The 15,599-nt window shown below is 30.4% G+C and overlaps 2 protein-coding genes across 3 annotated transcripts; one reads left to right on the top strand and one right to left on the bottom strand.

Moving 5' to 3' along the window:
- The first annotated feature begins 1,027 nt into the window (after positions 1–1,027).
- On the top strand, positions 1,028–5,263 carry LOC109809387 (serine carboxypeptidase-like 45). 2 transcript variants are annotated; one of them, XM_020372684.3, is made up of 10 exons: positions 1,028–1,367; positions 1,487–1,588; positions 1,958–2,053; positions 2,197–2,289; positions 2,622–2,692; positions 2,790–3,080; positions 3,400–3,524; positions 4,155–4,247; positions 4,368–4,485; positions 4,804–5,263. In XM_020372684.3, the coding sequence occupies exons 1-10, from the start codon at positions 1,118–1,120 to the stop codon at positions 4,954–4,956; spliced, it is 1,392 nt and encodes a 463-aa protein (XP_020228273.1). In that variant the 5' UTR covers positions 1,028–1,117; the 3' UTR covers positions 4,957–5,263. The 2 variants fall into 2 exon arrangements, with proteins under 2 accessions (XP_020228273.1, XP_020228274.1); XM_020372685.3 differs by having other exon boundaries at positions 1,229–1,367; positions 1,459–1,588.
- A 1,425-nt stretch (positions 5,264–6,688) lies between these two features.
- On the bottom strand, positions 6,689–10,110 carry LOC109808914 (10 kDa chaperonin, mitochondrial). The gene is made up of 3 exons (XM_020372098.3): positions 9,856–10,110; positions 8,771–8,910; positions 6,689–6,890 (listed from the first exon to the last, which is right to left on the bottom strand). Exons 1-3 carry the CDS (start codon positions 9,958–9,960, stop codon positions 6,842–6,844), a joined length of 294 nt encoding a protein of 97 aa, XP_020227687.1. The 5' UTR covers positions 9,961–10,110; the 3' UTR covers positions 6,689–6,841.
- Between the last annotated feature and the right edge of the window lie 5,489 nt (positions 10,111–15,599).

Below are 15,599 nucleotides of genomic sequence, written 5' to 3'. Positions count from 1 at the left end.
GATATATGTAAATATTATACATATAATAAAATAACACACTCCTTATGAGAAAAATCTTATATATTTACTCTGATCTTTGTTACTAAACTTTAAAAAAGAGAAAAATAAAAATAAAACAACTATATTAAGATTCAATATTATAATTTATATACTTTACTTTTTCTGTTTTAGTTTTGTGATACAATTTTTTATTATTATATAAACATGGTCTACATAATATTTAAAAATTAACAATAAAAAATCAATTTACATTCACAAAACTAAATATTATTTTAACATTATAAAATACAAATGAATTTAAATCTGAGTACAAATTATCTAAACTAGGTACCATTAAACTAACACTAATAAAACTGAAACATATTAACAACAAATGAATAATACAAAGACTAATGCTTAAGAAGTTAAATATTATAGAAACTATTTTAAAAAAAATTACGGTAAACAAAATTGTATGTATTCGATGAACTAAAAACATTTTAAAAAAAATAAAAAACATAATAAAAAAAAAACCCTTTCAATCACACAACAAACCCATCATAACATTTTTTTTCTAAATCAATTTTCAAGCATGACACATAGTTTATTAAAATTGCCCCTTTAACATCTCCAATATTCAATGAGGAATGATTATTCGAGGGAAAGTAAAAGCCCCTTAATAATTTGTTTTAGAAAAACAATAGCAGCAAGCACCAAATGAATTCTGAATCTTCAATATAGTAACAATCAAGCTCCATGACTAGTCAAGACATTGGGGTCACTGCCAAATTTTTTTCCGACGTAGTTCTAATTTATTTTAAAATATTTTAATGTGAGTTTACTAATGCTTATGCATCTAGTTGACATCTACATGATCAACATTTAACACCGTTAGTAAAATTTAGATAAAAATTCATATTAAAGAATTTTAAAATAAAAAAATAAAATAAAATAATTTTTTTTAATATTATAAGATACTAAATTAGATATCTAGCCATAATAATAATAATACTAATCATATAGCCCTTACTATATATTCCTTACTTTTCGTTCAACCTTCACCCAATCACTTGGTTAGTACAGAAACAAAGAACACACACAAGACAAGCACCCTCAAACCAACACCTTAGATCTTACAATGCTATCTCATTCTCAATCATGTGTTATGGTTATTGCAACATTACTTTTATTTGTTCTAGCACAAAGTGTGAATCCACTTTCAGAAGCTGACAAGATAAGCACTTTGCCGGGGCAGCCATCAGTGAAATTCCAGCAATATGCTGGTTACGTTACAGTGGATGAGAAGCAGAAGAGAGCCTTGTTTTACTACTTTGTTGAAGCTGAAGTTGAGCCAGCTTCAAAGCCACTAGTTCTATGGTTAAATGGAGGTATATGCTGTTATGCATGTGGAAAAAGTTTTTATTTTTATTTATTTTTATTTTGGAATCTGAATGAACCCTTTGGATTCTGTGGAAGAAGCAATTAAGATGCTTTGTGGGTTTTGAAGGGCCTGGCTGTTCTTCTGTTGGAGCTGGAGCTTTTGTTGAGCATGGACCTTTCAAACCAAGTGAAAATGGTCTTTTGAAAAATGAATATAGTTGGAACAAAGGTAATCCAACATCTCAGAAAATCTTGTATTTTTGGATTTGTTTGAATAATTTTTTTTATAAGCACTATAAAAAAAAATAAGAGTTAAAAATGAAACAACCTTTTCCATAAACAAAAATCAGCTTATTAACAAAATAATTTGTAATTTTTTTTGGAAAAATTATATGACAGACTTTACAAATTAGCTTATGTATAAGTTTTAATTTTATCATTTAGAGAAGCTTATTACATTTATTCTTCCTATTTTTTATTTTTTTCTAAAAATGCTTTTGAAGAAATTTATCTAAATGGATCCTTAGTTGGAGTATGATAACTAATCTTTGATGTTTAATCAAAATTTCTTTCTACTTTGGTTTCCTCCTTGTTGCAGAGGCAAATATGCTGTACTTGGAATCACCAGCTGGTGTTGGTTTCTCCTACTCTGCCAATAAATCTTTCTATGACTTTGTGAACGATGAAATAACAGGTTCTCCTCTTCTTCAAAATTTGTCCTAGTTTAGCTATTAATAAGTTGAATTGAATTGCTTAACAACTAACCATCTTTATAGTTTAGTTTTTGTTCAAATTATGATGTCATGTTTCTCAAAATCGTGGTTCCATGCTATACAGCAAGGGACAATCTTGTTTTCCTACAGCGTTGGTTCACTAAATTCCCAGAGTTCAAAAACAATGATTTCTTTATCACAGGGGAGAGCTATGCAGGTAGTATGTTTATGGTAAATTAAGATTCTATTTGGCTAAACTTCTTCTGAAACACTTTTAGGAAAGAAAAATAAGAAAAAATAAAATAAGTTTTTCTACAAATTACAATTAGGTTATACATAAACTAATTTTGTAAAAGTTTTCTTTTTACCTTTTCAGAAATCTTATTTTAACTCATTGGATAAGTTAATTTTAACATATTGATAAGCTTATTTTGATTTTTGTTTATATTTTTTTTCCTAGAAGTACTTCTTAATAAATTTATCCAAAAAGAACTTAACACTGTTTCATTTTGGAGCTGCTATAAGGTAATAATGAATACTAGTTTTCAGGTCATTATGTACCCCAGCTTGCCCAACTCATTGTTCAAACCAAGACCAAGTTCAATCTCAAGGGGATAGCAGTGAGTACAAAGATGAAATATTTTTAATAATTGAAACATAAGAAACATTTTGGCTAATTTGAACCGCACAACTTTTCTCATATGTTGATATTTGCAGATAGGGAATCCTCTTATGGAATTTAACACGGATTTTAATTCCAGAGCTGATTTTTATTGGTCCCATGGACTGATATCAGATTCAACTTATGAAATCTTCACTAAAGTATGCAACTATTCCCAAATTAGGAGACAATATCAAAGTGGGACAGTTACCCCCATTTGTGCAGGAGTAAATAGGCTAGTGTCAAAGGAAGTTAGCAGATATATTGATGCATATGATGTTACTCTTGATGTGTGTCTTTCATCAGCAGATCAACAGTCTTATGTGCTGAATCAACTGACTCAACTGGTATATCTTTCACCAATTCTCTATCCATCTTAAGGGTTTGTTTGGATAAACTTCTCCGAAAGCACTTCTAAGAGGAAAAATAAATAGGAAGGAAAAATGAAATAAACTTCTTCATAAGGCTCTCTCATATAACTTCTCCAAAACACTACAAATAAGATTATACATAAACTAGTTTTAACTTGAGAAATTTATTTTGTTTCTCTTTCATGTTTTCTTCCCAGAATGCTTCTAAAGAAATTCATCCTAACAGACCTAATTTTCTTTTGCTCAAGTTGTTTTCCTACTTATTTTATTTTGATTGCTTTCATCTCTTGTGCAGCAAGAGGGAGGGAACATAGATGTTTGTGTGGAAGATGAAACTATCACATATCTGAATAGGAAAGATGTGCAGGAAGCTCTCCATGCTAAGCTCGTAGGAATCACCACATGGTCAACTTGCAGCAGGTAAGTTCTGTTGCCTAAAATATGGTTAGGACAGGACCAAATACAGCATATGGATTCTATTTTTAAGGGAGAAGAGAAGAACCTGAGAGTAGCAGGAATGAATATGTTAAGATGGAAGTATGACTATACAAGAAATCACACAATGCATAATGCTTGTATACGGAAAGATATTGGTGTGGTACCAATTGAGAAAAATATGATAGAAAATCAGTTAAGGTGATTTAGATAGTCACTGAAAACACCAGTGACGAGAGTAAATTATATGGTTTTTAGCTCTATTAAAAAAGAGAAGAAAGAAACCAAAAAGGACACTAGAGAAAATTAAGAGGGATCTTGTGATGAAAAATATCTTATACTATAGCCTTTAATAGTTTAATGACATCGTGCGATCCATATAGTCGACCTCACCTGATGGGATAAGACTTTTGTTATAGTTGTTGTTGATACATTTCATAAATAGAACAGAACATAACATGAAATTAAAAATTAGTGCAGTCAAGTTCACTGAAAATAGTGGAATGAAAGAGAGGGATAAAACTTGCTAGATCAGGGTGATTGTTAATACAATAAATGTTCTCCTTTTCTCTGAGACTTGTAATGGGTAGCTACTAATACTTTCCCTTCTGTCAGTGTTGTCAAATATGACATGCAAAATCTAGAGATTCCAACCATTTCTATCCTGGGTGCAATTGCAAAGTCAGGTATCAGGGTTCTGGTATATAGGTAAGTTAGTTTCTTTGCCTTTTTTTTTTCTTTCTATCACCACCATATTAATTATGTATTTGCATTGCATTCATCCAGACAAACAACTTTAAGTAAGCAAAATAATTTCTCTTTATGCAGTGGAGATCAAGATTCAGTCATCCCATTGCTTGGGACAAGATCCCTGGTAAATGGATTAGCCAAGGACTTAGGACTGAACACAACAGTGTCCTATAGAGCCTGGTTTGAAGGAAGACAGGTTAAGACTTGAAATGCATTAAGATCATGAAAAGTTTGGAAAAATATTAGCCGCACTCTCTCTAACACTCTTTTGTTAATACTTTTTTATTGGTTGAAAATTACAAATTTTGATAAGCCTTGTCACTAAGTTAGAAGAGACTAATAATGAGATGGGAGATCCACAAAATTTGTGATTTTTATTAAATTTTACCCAATAAATAAATAAAGTGTTAGAAAGAGTGCTAATGCTAAAGACAGTACTGATATCATTCCTTGAAAGTTTCACTACATTTTAATGGCATGCCATTGAACTTAACTATTTATGGATACTTTTCAGGTGGCTGGTTGGACACAAGTATATGGAGACATTTTATCATTTGCCACCATAAGAGGAGCATCTCATGAAGCTCCATTTTCCCAACCAGAGAGATCACTGGAGCTACTAAAAGCATTTTTGGAAGGAAAGCCACTTCCAGAACCATTCTTTTAAATGAGTTAATAGATAATAGTGGTGTTCCTAGCACAATGAGAAGAAACTTAACTCATTCAAACCCCTCACATAAATGATTACTCCTATTGGATCACCTTTTAATTGTTATCAACTTTACTTCTAGCTTTCTGCATTTTGTTCTATCTTCACACCGAGTGAATGTTGACATTGGCAATATTTAGTTGACCAAAACAAGATGATCTTCCAAATGTACCTACAAATTTATTAGTTCTGCCTCGAACATTCACTGTGATTTGAATTTTTCAACCTTCTTAAAAATGGATGTATTGTCAGCTAATTTTATGCATGCTATGCCCAAATAAGTATTAGAGAGAGAGAGAGAGAAGATACGTGTACACAAAAAATAAAAATATATGCTACAACACACTTTTTAATTATATGCTGTTTATTAGTGGTTTAAATTTAGTGAAAACTATAAAATTGTGTCTTCTTAATATATAAACCTCAGTCATATGATTTTAAATAAATTTTAATTAATAAGAGTGTTTTAGCTTATTAAAAAATACGGTTTTAAAAAAATGCACTTAAAAAATACGTTACTACACTCTTACAAAATATAAATTGGAATTCACAGTATACATAGTGAAGGAGATAAATAACAGAAGAATTAAAGAGAAGGAAAAGAAATTATGATTTAACCAAGTATAAGATCCCTTTAAAACACTTGTACAAGAAAATTTTTATAAAAAAAATGAAATTATTTTTTTTATAAACTAAAATTAACTTTTGTATAAGTTAATTTATAAAAAAAATTCTCACACTAACTTCTTCAAAAAAAATATTTTTAACTTTTACATTAACTATTTTTTATTTGTTAAAAAACTATTTATTTTTCCTTCTTAATTTTTCTTCTATAGTTACTTTTAAAAAAAATTATCCAAACATACATAAAAGAAATCCATGCAATGTCAACTTGTTTAATATCTTTCTACAACAATAAAATGAAAAGATTTACAATAACTATAAGAATAAACACAGCCATATTTTCAAATATTTTGTTAGCACCAATGTGACAATAGCACGCTCAATTTATTTTATCGTGACATACATTATAAAATTCATAATTTTCAATAGACATATTTGTAACAAAAAAGAAAAAACTTTAGTAAACATGCCAATTAATTACTTTATATTATGAAGAGTATTCTTAGTCCTAACCTATAGTCAAAATATCTTTATTAATCAATATTTAATACTTTTCAAGACAGTCAATCTAACACATTTGCCCAATAATAACTAATTTTTTATTAGAAATATTATCCAGCCAAGTGTTTATTTAACATAAACGCATATCAGATCCCATTTTACACACTTGAATACACTTTACATATGAAATATTTTAACAAATTTCAATGTATCCTAACAAACTCTTTTCATTTTATGTCACACCCTACCCTTATAAAAAGGTTATTACTTAAAGGTATTCCAAGGTTCTCAACTTCTACTATACTATGCTGAATTACTTAAGCCTAAGAAGTTTAAATGTTTGTATACAGTCATCACCATCATCCTCAGCCAACAGTGTCCTCATTCTCTAGTTCACCTACATTTGACCTTCAGAACACTTTCAAACAATACAAAATTATTTTAAAATCAATTTTACCAACATTTCAAAAATTGCGCAGAACGTTGTGTCTGGTTAAATAAAAATAGCGTCCTCTAGTTTCACGGAATTGTTATTCATCATTGTTAGAGGGAAAAAAAAAAAAAAAAAAAAAAAAGTGGTTTCCTCAATAACAACGTAGAAATGTATCAAAATTACAACAGCATGGAACTGCTCGAATGTGTTGTAACGCGTAACAATTAAATTGCTAAGGCCTGAATCCACCAAATAGTTAAAGATAACAAGAACAATTATAGAACATCAATCGTGCAGTGTCCCCAGTATATCATCATCTCTGAAAAGATGATACCTACAACAATAAAATTGAAGATATAAGTAACCACCAGATAGATTCTTATGCATGCTCAGTGAAAAGAAAGGATTACACATGAATAAAAAAACTTCACTATTATTACTGCAATAGGTGAAGTGACAAATTAAGGTCATTGCTAAACATTGTATTTCCATTTGTGCATTACATTAAAAAGAAGATAAGAGCAAATCTAATTCTCAGAACTTGATATTTCCATTTGTGCATTACATTAAAAAGAAAAAAAATTAACCACGACATTTTACATTACAATGAAAAAACAATATAAATTTTTTTTACAATCATAAAATGTCATATATAGTAAAATTGTTGACTTGCAAAATAATTACTTTAAAGGTTATATTTAAAGTGATTTGTATTTGATTGACATCATTAACAGTGTCTGATATATTCCATATTTTCTGTATGTCAAAGATTTCTGAAAAGAAAATACATAACTTGAGCACAAGATGTCCCCAATTTAAGATACTAGTACAATAGGTAACACATCAAAGACAATGAAAATTAAATTCTTAAATATTAAGACCGTGTATGAAAGTTAAATTCTTAATACTAAAATTATAAAGCCAAAATAAAAAATGTGCTCTTGCACCTTGCTACAAGTCATGGCACAGAGCAATAACTTGCAGCTTGTCAATGTTGGTTGAATTTATACCTTCAGGTTAAAATAGTCCTAAAGCTTCACCAAAGAGAGAATTGTTCTCAATTACATCAGTTGTAATAAAAAGGACCACCACTTCAAATTATTTCAACAACAATGATTCAGTGAATGAAAATGATAAAACGTTGCGTATAGGTATGTGTTCATTGATATCAGAGATTCAGAGTCATCGGCATCGGAGACAGAACTATATAGAAATGTAGCAAACTGAACAAGTAAATATACAAAAATATTCCAGATTTTGTTAGCTCCGCTTTGGTTCTCTATTGGAAATCCCTTATCAACCGATGATATGACAAAAATATAATATATAAGTGGTAAACAATCATTTTTTTTTACAATCTGATTTTGTAAAAGTTGAATTAAGCCCATAATCCACTTTTATGAGATTCTCTCCTACCATTTCTTCATTTACTAGTTCCTTAGTTCCGACCTTTATTCTATTTTTCCTCCCTCCCTCTTACAGACAAATATGACCCTTTCTTCCCACAAAACCCTCTATCTTACTTTAGTAGTTTTCAATAAATTCTAACCAATTAGAATGAGTGTGTTAGAGAGTGTGCTACTAGCACTCCTTGTGACTCTAATCCCCTACTGCACCCCCCTTTTCCTAAAGGATAAAACTTAGGTATAATTTTTTAGATGCAATTGATGTTGTTCCCTAATCAAAGTTAGAATTTTACTTCGGTAGTATACATAAATATATATTAATGAGGCTTGCATTAAATACAAGTGCATAATACCAAGGTAAAACTCCAACTCTAATATAAAAAAACACCATCCGCATCTAAAAAATTGTACCTAAGTTTTGTCCTTTCCTAAAATACAACTCAGTCATCATAGGGCACCAAACAGAAAAACTGTCAATATTCAAGTGATGTAATAAAAAAGAAAATTCTATGCTCATTACAAGTCCTTATAAATAATAATACTACAATTTTATGTCAAATTACACTTTAGGACCATTAACAAACAATTCCTGCTTATATTATTCCTTTTACCAAAAAAACAAAAATAAACATTTGACATTTTTATTAAACAAAATGCAGTACAAATAAGAAACATTTTTGTATTTTGAAAGGGGCATTGATCACATTAAAAACAGTGTTGAGCTACTGATAAAAATGATGAAAATAAAAGTATTGTAAGGGTTTCCTACGAAGTAATAGATGAAAGTGTATAAGAAACATATACTTACTCTTTGTCATTAAGCTTCACTTCAGTTCCTCCATACTCAGGTAAAAGGACCGTGTCACCTTCCTTTACAGTCACAGGAATTAGCTTCCCTTCCTTATCATGAACTCCAGGACCAACAGCAATAACTTTTCCAGAATTCAACTAAAGCAACAGATGTAAATTAATACCAGCTCGAAAGCAAGAATGTAACACAATCTTTTGTTTCAAAAATAAATTCCAGGTGTCAAAAAAATGCAACACTGATTGGGCCAAGAAAGTTGAATCAGGAAATCAAGTTCTTATAATTTTGGAACAGAAAACTGAAACAAGAAGAAAGCTGACAAGTATACAAAGTTCAAACAATCATTTCCCAAAGCTTGAAGGCCAAAGACAACAATAAAATAACTACGCAATTTTTCCCGGGTGCTCACTATTTATATTATAAGTTCAAGAATCAAATGTAAGTGTTTGAATTTGAACCAAAGCCATCAAATACATTAATTTTCTGCCTCAAAGTGGGATGCGAAATCTTAAGTTCTTGACTTTCGTTTCCCATAGTTATTCGTCTATTAATCCCACCAGTTATACAGCGATACAATCACACAATCAATCACCATAACAATACAACCCAAAATCAATCTTAACAAACACTTAGCTTTTGTCTCATAGTTTCATTTCATCATAGGCAGCATATTACAGGAATCCATTTCCAATGTCAAGGTAAACAGGAACACTAAGCTGAACTCAACAAATATCTGATGGGACCTAGAGAGACTATAGAGTACAAAACCATATCTATAGTAAATCCCTTTAACATTGTTACACAAAGGCTCCACTAACCACAAACGTAGTTGCTAATCTGGTCCAAATCAAATTAAGAATTGACATAACTTCCTTCAGCAAATCCAGCGAAAAATATACCACAGCATCAAAACAATCAAAAGCATGAAACTCAAACCCAAGGAATATTAAAAATCCATATAACATAGCGGAAAGTAACATTGTGACTGAAACCATGAAATGACGCAAGATGGAATTTTGAGAGAGAAAGCAAAAACCCAGAAGCAGGAAATGAAATGGGTATGAATGAATTAGGAGATTGAGCACCTTGGTGGACGATTCTGGTAAAAGAATCCCAGTGTTGGTTTTTGATGAAGGGATGATTTTCTCAACCAAAATACGGTTGAACAGAGGAACCAAACGCTTCGCCATTTGGAACACACACGACACGAAGGACGCTGCAGAGAAGTTTGAGGTTTATTTGCTTTGGCTTTTCACTTGTTAGGGTTTTAGAAGCAAAAGAAGGCTTAAACGTTCAATTAATTGTTTGAGGAGCTTCTAGAATCTTGAAAGAACACCGTTACACAAAATGCTTAGATGTCTGAAAGCTTCATGCGGTAAACAAATAAAAATAAATAAATAATTAGAATGCTTCGTAAAATACTTCTCCAGTTAGTCGCATTTCAGAAGAAAATGAAGATTCTTATATTTTAAAATTTTTTCAAATCATTAATTTTATTTTTCATCTTTGATTTTAATTATTATTAAATATTATAAAAATATGTATTTTCTCATGCTTTAAGAGAATTCCATAAATAAATACACCTTCTCATTTTTCTTACATTGCATTTAGAAACTAGTTGAATTAAAGAAGAAAAAAAAGTTACACGTGTAAGTTTTTACTTTTTTTTTTATCAAACCATAATGTGGTTTTAATTGATATTCAAACATATACTTAAATTCTCAAATTATTATTTATTAATTTTATTGATTAGTTTGTGATTAAAAGATTATGTAAAATTGTTTTATAATAGGCAATGTATAGTACGTCTTTTTTTTCTCTCAAATAATATATCATGATTTTGTTTTAAAAATTTAATAAATCAACTAAAATAACTACTTATATCGATATATATGATTCCTTTAAAAGTGCTTGGAATAAGGACTAGAGAAAATATTTTTTTAGGATAAAATACCTTTTTAGTTGTATAATTTCATTGACTTTATCTTTTAGTAGAGTTGACAAAATAGGCTCAAACCGGTGAGCCAACCCGGCCCACCACGAGTTCGAGCCGAGTTAAGTCAAAAAAAAATTACAAATTTCAGTACGGGCCAATTTTGAACCTGGCTCACCTGGGTTGAACTCGTGGTAAGCTCGGCTCACTAACCCGTAATTAAAAAAAAAGTAATAGATATTGGGCCAATGTGTAGATGCAACTCAACCCAACATGAGAATATGAGATAGGGTTTCAATTTCAACTTCATAAATCATAATAATTTCAATGCCTCTCACACCGCGCCGCACCATAGCTTCCACTGTCGTCGCACCATAGCTGCCACTGCCGCCGCACAATAGTTGCCACTGCCGCCGCACCACGCCACACAATAGCTGTCATCGCACCACAACTAACAAAGCACCACCGCGCGCCACCATGAGCCATCGCATGCACCGCGAGCCATCACGCGCACCGCAAGCCACCGCGAGCCACCGCACGCACCACAAGCCACCGTGAGCACCACGAGCCACAGCGCGTCACCGCCCCAAGCCACCTTGCACCTCGCAGATTAAGAGTTTCAGATTTTTAAAATAGGTTTGAGTTTTTTTAAAATTAGGTGAGCCAACCCGTTTAACCCACCAACCTGTGGTGGGCTGAGCCATGTTCAATTTTTTTGAGCTCACTAATAATTGATCGGGTTGGGTTGGCCCACCAAATGATCAACCCGTGATGGGCCAGGCCGGGTTACCCATTTTGACAGCTCTATCTTTTAGTCTATATAATTTAAAATAAACTCTTTTAGTCTCTATACTTACATTCTTTAATCCTTTTAGTTTTTGTCTTTAATTTTTTCATATAAGTGACATGAATTTATTAAATTCACGAAACAATGATGTGTCACTTAATGGTTTGTGAGAAAAAAATTAAAGAAAATGGGTGGTATTGTTGACCGTCAATATTTACTATGACTAAATGTGATTCAGATAACCGTTCAAACTATTGATAATTGTGTAGTAAACTATGAAGTGACATATCATCACAAAAAAAAATTAAATACATTATCGTGACATGGATATATTAAATCAACGTCACTCACATGAAAATGGCATTATAAAGAAATTAAAGATAAGGACTAAAAAATATTTTAAAAAAATGTTACTATAAGAGCTAAAAAATTAATTTAAGTTATAAAGATAAAAAGATAAAGTAAGTGAAATTATAAAAACTAAAATAGTATTTTAACCGATTCTTTTATCTCTTTCATTCAGTCACCATTATTATACAATTTTTTTATGAACAATGTGATATTGACTTAATGATGGCAAAATCTTGAAGAAAGATTGGTGAATTCCTTCAAGAGGTTGCTTCAAGCTTCATGAACCTTCCTTGATTTGATTTCACCATTCAAGTTGAAAGGAAACAAAGAGAGACGTTGGAGTATTTGAAGTAGGAAGCAAAAGATTGCTCACAATATGCCTAACCTAGAAGGATTCTAGGAACCCTATGAAACTAGATGAAAATGACTTCAAGCAGGAGAGGATTTGTATAAAAGGCTAAATGCTCTGTATATTAAGCTCAAAGTAATCACAATTGAGAGAGTAGATCTTGATTTATAGGCCAAGGGAAGGATGAATGTGAAGTTACAAAGTGACTAGGTGCATTGGCGTCAAAATTTGAATCCAAATAGAATTCAAATTCAAATTTTGGCTTGCCAATGGCATCACCATGTGCAACCACAAAATTAGGTTGCATTTAGGTTGGATTGGATGTCATTTGGTGCGAATCAAGTGTAGTCCACTATAGGCTAGCACATGTGCACTAAATACATTACAAATTAAACCTAAATGTGACCTAATTTTAACTAATTTTCTTATTTAACCTTTTTTCTTCAAAATCTAATATAATAGCCTAATTACAATGACCTACATATCCTAAATATCTAGAAATAATAAAAGAAGCAAAAATTCCTATATTGGATATCAAAAGACCTAAGGCCCATTAAGTCCAAAATAGGCCCAATAAGACCTATTATCCAAAAATCCTACTCTACTATGCCCAAAATACAAGGCCACAAATATGATACCTAATATATGGTAAGAAACTATATATAAGCATATGTATGGGAGATATTGAACTTTTAGTTAGTGACCCATAATCCAAGACAAGCCAAGACCCGCTAACTTAAAAATAGGTCCAATCCTCCTAAAGTCTTCATGATTAGTCCATTTCTCTTGAGTCTTTTAATGTGTGACCTTTTGTCTTCCTTGAAATGATTCCATCACTTAAGAACTATTTGTTTTAGGTTTTAAATAATTATTACATTTCACAAATTATTATATACAATAAATCTATTATTTTTTAAATAATTATTTAAAAAGTGACATTTAAATGATTTTTTAATTGATTAAAATTATAAAATTAAATTGATTAAAAGTATATAAATAACAATATACAAAATTAAATTAAAAATAATTTGCTTCTCCAAAAGTTTATTAAAAAAAATTGTGAATATTATATCATTAAGATATATTTTTCAAATATTATTTAAAGAGTTAATCACTTATACATTACCAGTGTAAAGTTTTTTTACACTGGCAACAAATTATATTCTTTAATTGTGTCATGTCATTATAAATACATTTACTTTTAACAGTGACATGACACAATTAAAAGATATAATTGATTGTCAGTGTATAGGTGATTAACTCTTATTTAAAACTACAAAACCTTTCTCATTTTATTTAATAGTAATAATAAGTAAAATAAATATTTTATACTAGTATATTGAATTATTTTATAGCGCAAAGAATATTTCATTCAATCACTGAGATTTTTATTTTATCGTCTATGTATGTCATGATAATCCAAATATAAAGAATATATCTTTGGATTTGTCAAAAATGCCAATAGTCTTTAAATAATCTCCAATACATATTATTTTTACTTATACATGTGTTTTTTTCAAAATATTTTTCTTTTCAAAAATTAAGTTCAAAATGTAGTAAAATAAAACCACACGATAGTATCTTTTCATATGCATGTCATTTTTCTTTTAATCCTTGCATTGATCTTTATAATCTGCAAATGAGAGAAGAAATAAGCAGAAGAATGATGGGTGCTACAATGCTAAATCCTGAAGCTGAAGCTGGCTATGGATAGTTACCTTTGGCGGAGAACTGGTTCACCACCACGTGATGAATAGCAACCTCTGCCCCTAGTGTGGGGTGCAATGTGAAGATGTGCTTCATATGCTCTTCACTTGCAGTGATGTAACTCAAGTGTAGTTGAAGTTGAAGTTGAAGTTGGCTAACATTGCACGATAATAACTATCATATTTGTTTTAATATTGTGGTATAATCGAAGCGTGAATCTTAATTTTCTTTGACTTAAATCTTTGATTTAATTCAAATTTATCTTATTTTGTAGAAAATTAACTTTAGTTTATAACTAAGTTTTTAGGAAATATACAAAAAAAATTGATATTATTTTGTAGATAAATAGGAAAAAAGTGAGAAATATTGAAAGAAACAAGTAAAAAGTTTGGTGAATTATCAAAAGAAAAGAAAAATTTTGGTTAAGTATTGGTGTTACACATGGAATCCCAACATTAAAAGTGTTTAAGTTGATTCATTTTGTCATGCTAAGCATAGATTTTCACACCAAGTACTACAATTTCAGAGGTTAATTTTTGTTATTCTTTGTCTCACACTAAGTGTAAATTTTCATGTTTAGTACCAAATACTGGCATGTCATTAACGAGAATAAACAAAATGATTTATGACCTAAAATTAAGGGATTCGAAGACATATAATTGAGGAATACTTCTTGGAGTGTGTGTGGCGGCTAGAAGGGTTTTTATGACTTTAAGATCAAATTTCTTCATCATTTTTGTTGTGCTCCATGTCTATGTGTAGTTAAGTTCATCTTTGTTGGAGTTTGATGTAAACATACTCATTCTCATGTTCACATTCTAAGTTATTATTCCTACTTATTATTCAATATTATTGCTCTTTTCTTTTCTTAATGTTTGTTATGATTTAATCTCCCTTAACTTGATTTTGTGGGTTTAAAGTGATTAGAAATGCTTGTGAATCTTTAAATTGAAGTAGAGTAGCTCATTAATGGTGTTTACCTTTATGAATGGAGTAAATATTATTGGTCATTCATAAGCTCTTGTTTTTAAAGTTGATATCGTGGTTAACTTATGCAAGGAATTGATAACCTAGTCAAAAAATTTATACTCTAACTTATAAGGAGTTATGGTTGAGTATTTTTGTGAATTGAATGATAATTTATGAACTTATAATTAGATTAAAGTTTATTTATAAGCATAAGAAAATAATTTGATGATGTTAAACCCCAATATATTTTATTGTTGTGTAAAAAATTGATTTTTGCATTCCAAGTGTTCATAAATCCTTAAGAAAGGCAAGTCAATTAGACCTAGTTGGAATTGGCGGAATTATTTGAGATTCAGGTGACAAGTGGATCTTAGGCTTCTATGGGGATACAGGTGGACGTATAATACCCAAACAAAGTTGTTAGTTACGTTCTAGGATTTGAAAATAGCTTAGAAAAGGAGATTATTATCAATGATTTATTACTATGACTCAAAGTACATATTATTTTTTATGTATCAATCTTTTTCGATTTAACATAGGTATGCAGTTCTTGTTAGTAGTATTAAGGAGTTGATAGACAAACTTAAAATATTATTTATAGACTTGCTCTTACAGAAGGTAATGTATATAGTAATTTTTTTAAGCAAAGATGAGTTGGAATTGTGGTGCTGCACAACTCGAGTCAGAAGTTCTTGGTTATTTTGAACCACCAACTTCTACCTAAGAGCACCTT

This window comes from Cajanus cajan, chromosome 7 (assembly GCF_000230855.2).
Source record: "Cajanus cajan strain Asha chromosome 7, NIPB_CcT2T_4, whole genome shotgun sequence".
Classification (NCBI taxonomy): domain Eukaryota; kingdom Viridiplantae; phylum Streptophyta; class Magnoliopsida; order Fabales; family Fabaceae; genus Cajanus; species Cajanus cajan.
This window is presented reverse-complemented; position numbering and strand designations above follow the sequence as displayed.

Excerpts from the sequence above, each read along its gene's own strand:
- LOC109809387 (XM_020372684.3), top strand. The coding sequence starts at position 1,118 with ATGCTATCTCATTCTCAATCATGTGTTATGGTTATTGCAACATTACTT. Across the intron at positions 3,081-3,399 it reads TGAATCAACTGACTCAACTG|CAAGAGGGAGGGAACATAGA; the intron begins GTATATCTTTCA and ends TCTCTTGTGCAG. Across the intron at positions 4,486-4,803 it reads CCTGGTTTGAAGGAAGACAG|GTGGCTGGTTGGACACAAGT; the intron begins GTTAAGACTTGA and ends GATACTTTTCAG.
- LOC109808914 (XM_020372098.3), bottom strand. The coding sequence starts at position 9,960 with ATGGCGAAGCGTTTGGTTCCTCTGTTCAACCGTATTTTGGTTGAGAAA. Across the intron at positions 8,911-9,855 it reads TACCAGAATCGTCCACCAAG|TTGAATTCTGGAAAAGTTAT; the intron begins GTGCTCAATCTC and ends CTGTTGCTTTAG. Across the intron at positions 6,891-8,770 it reads GTGAAGCTTAATGACAAAGA|GTATCATCTTTTCAGAGATG; the intron begins GTAAGTATATGT and ends TTATTGTTGTAG.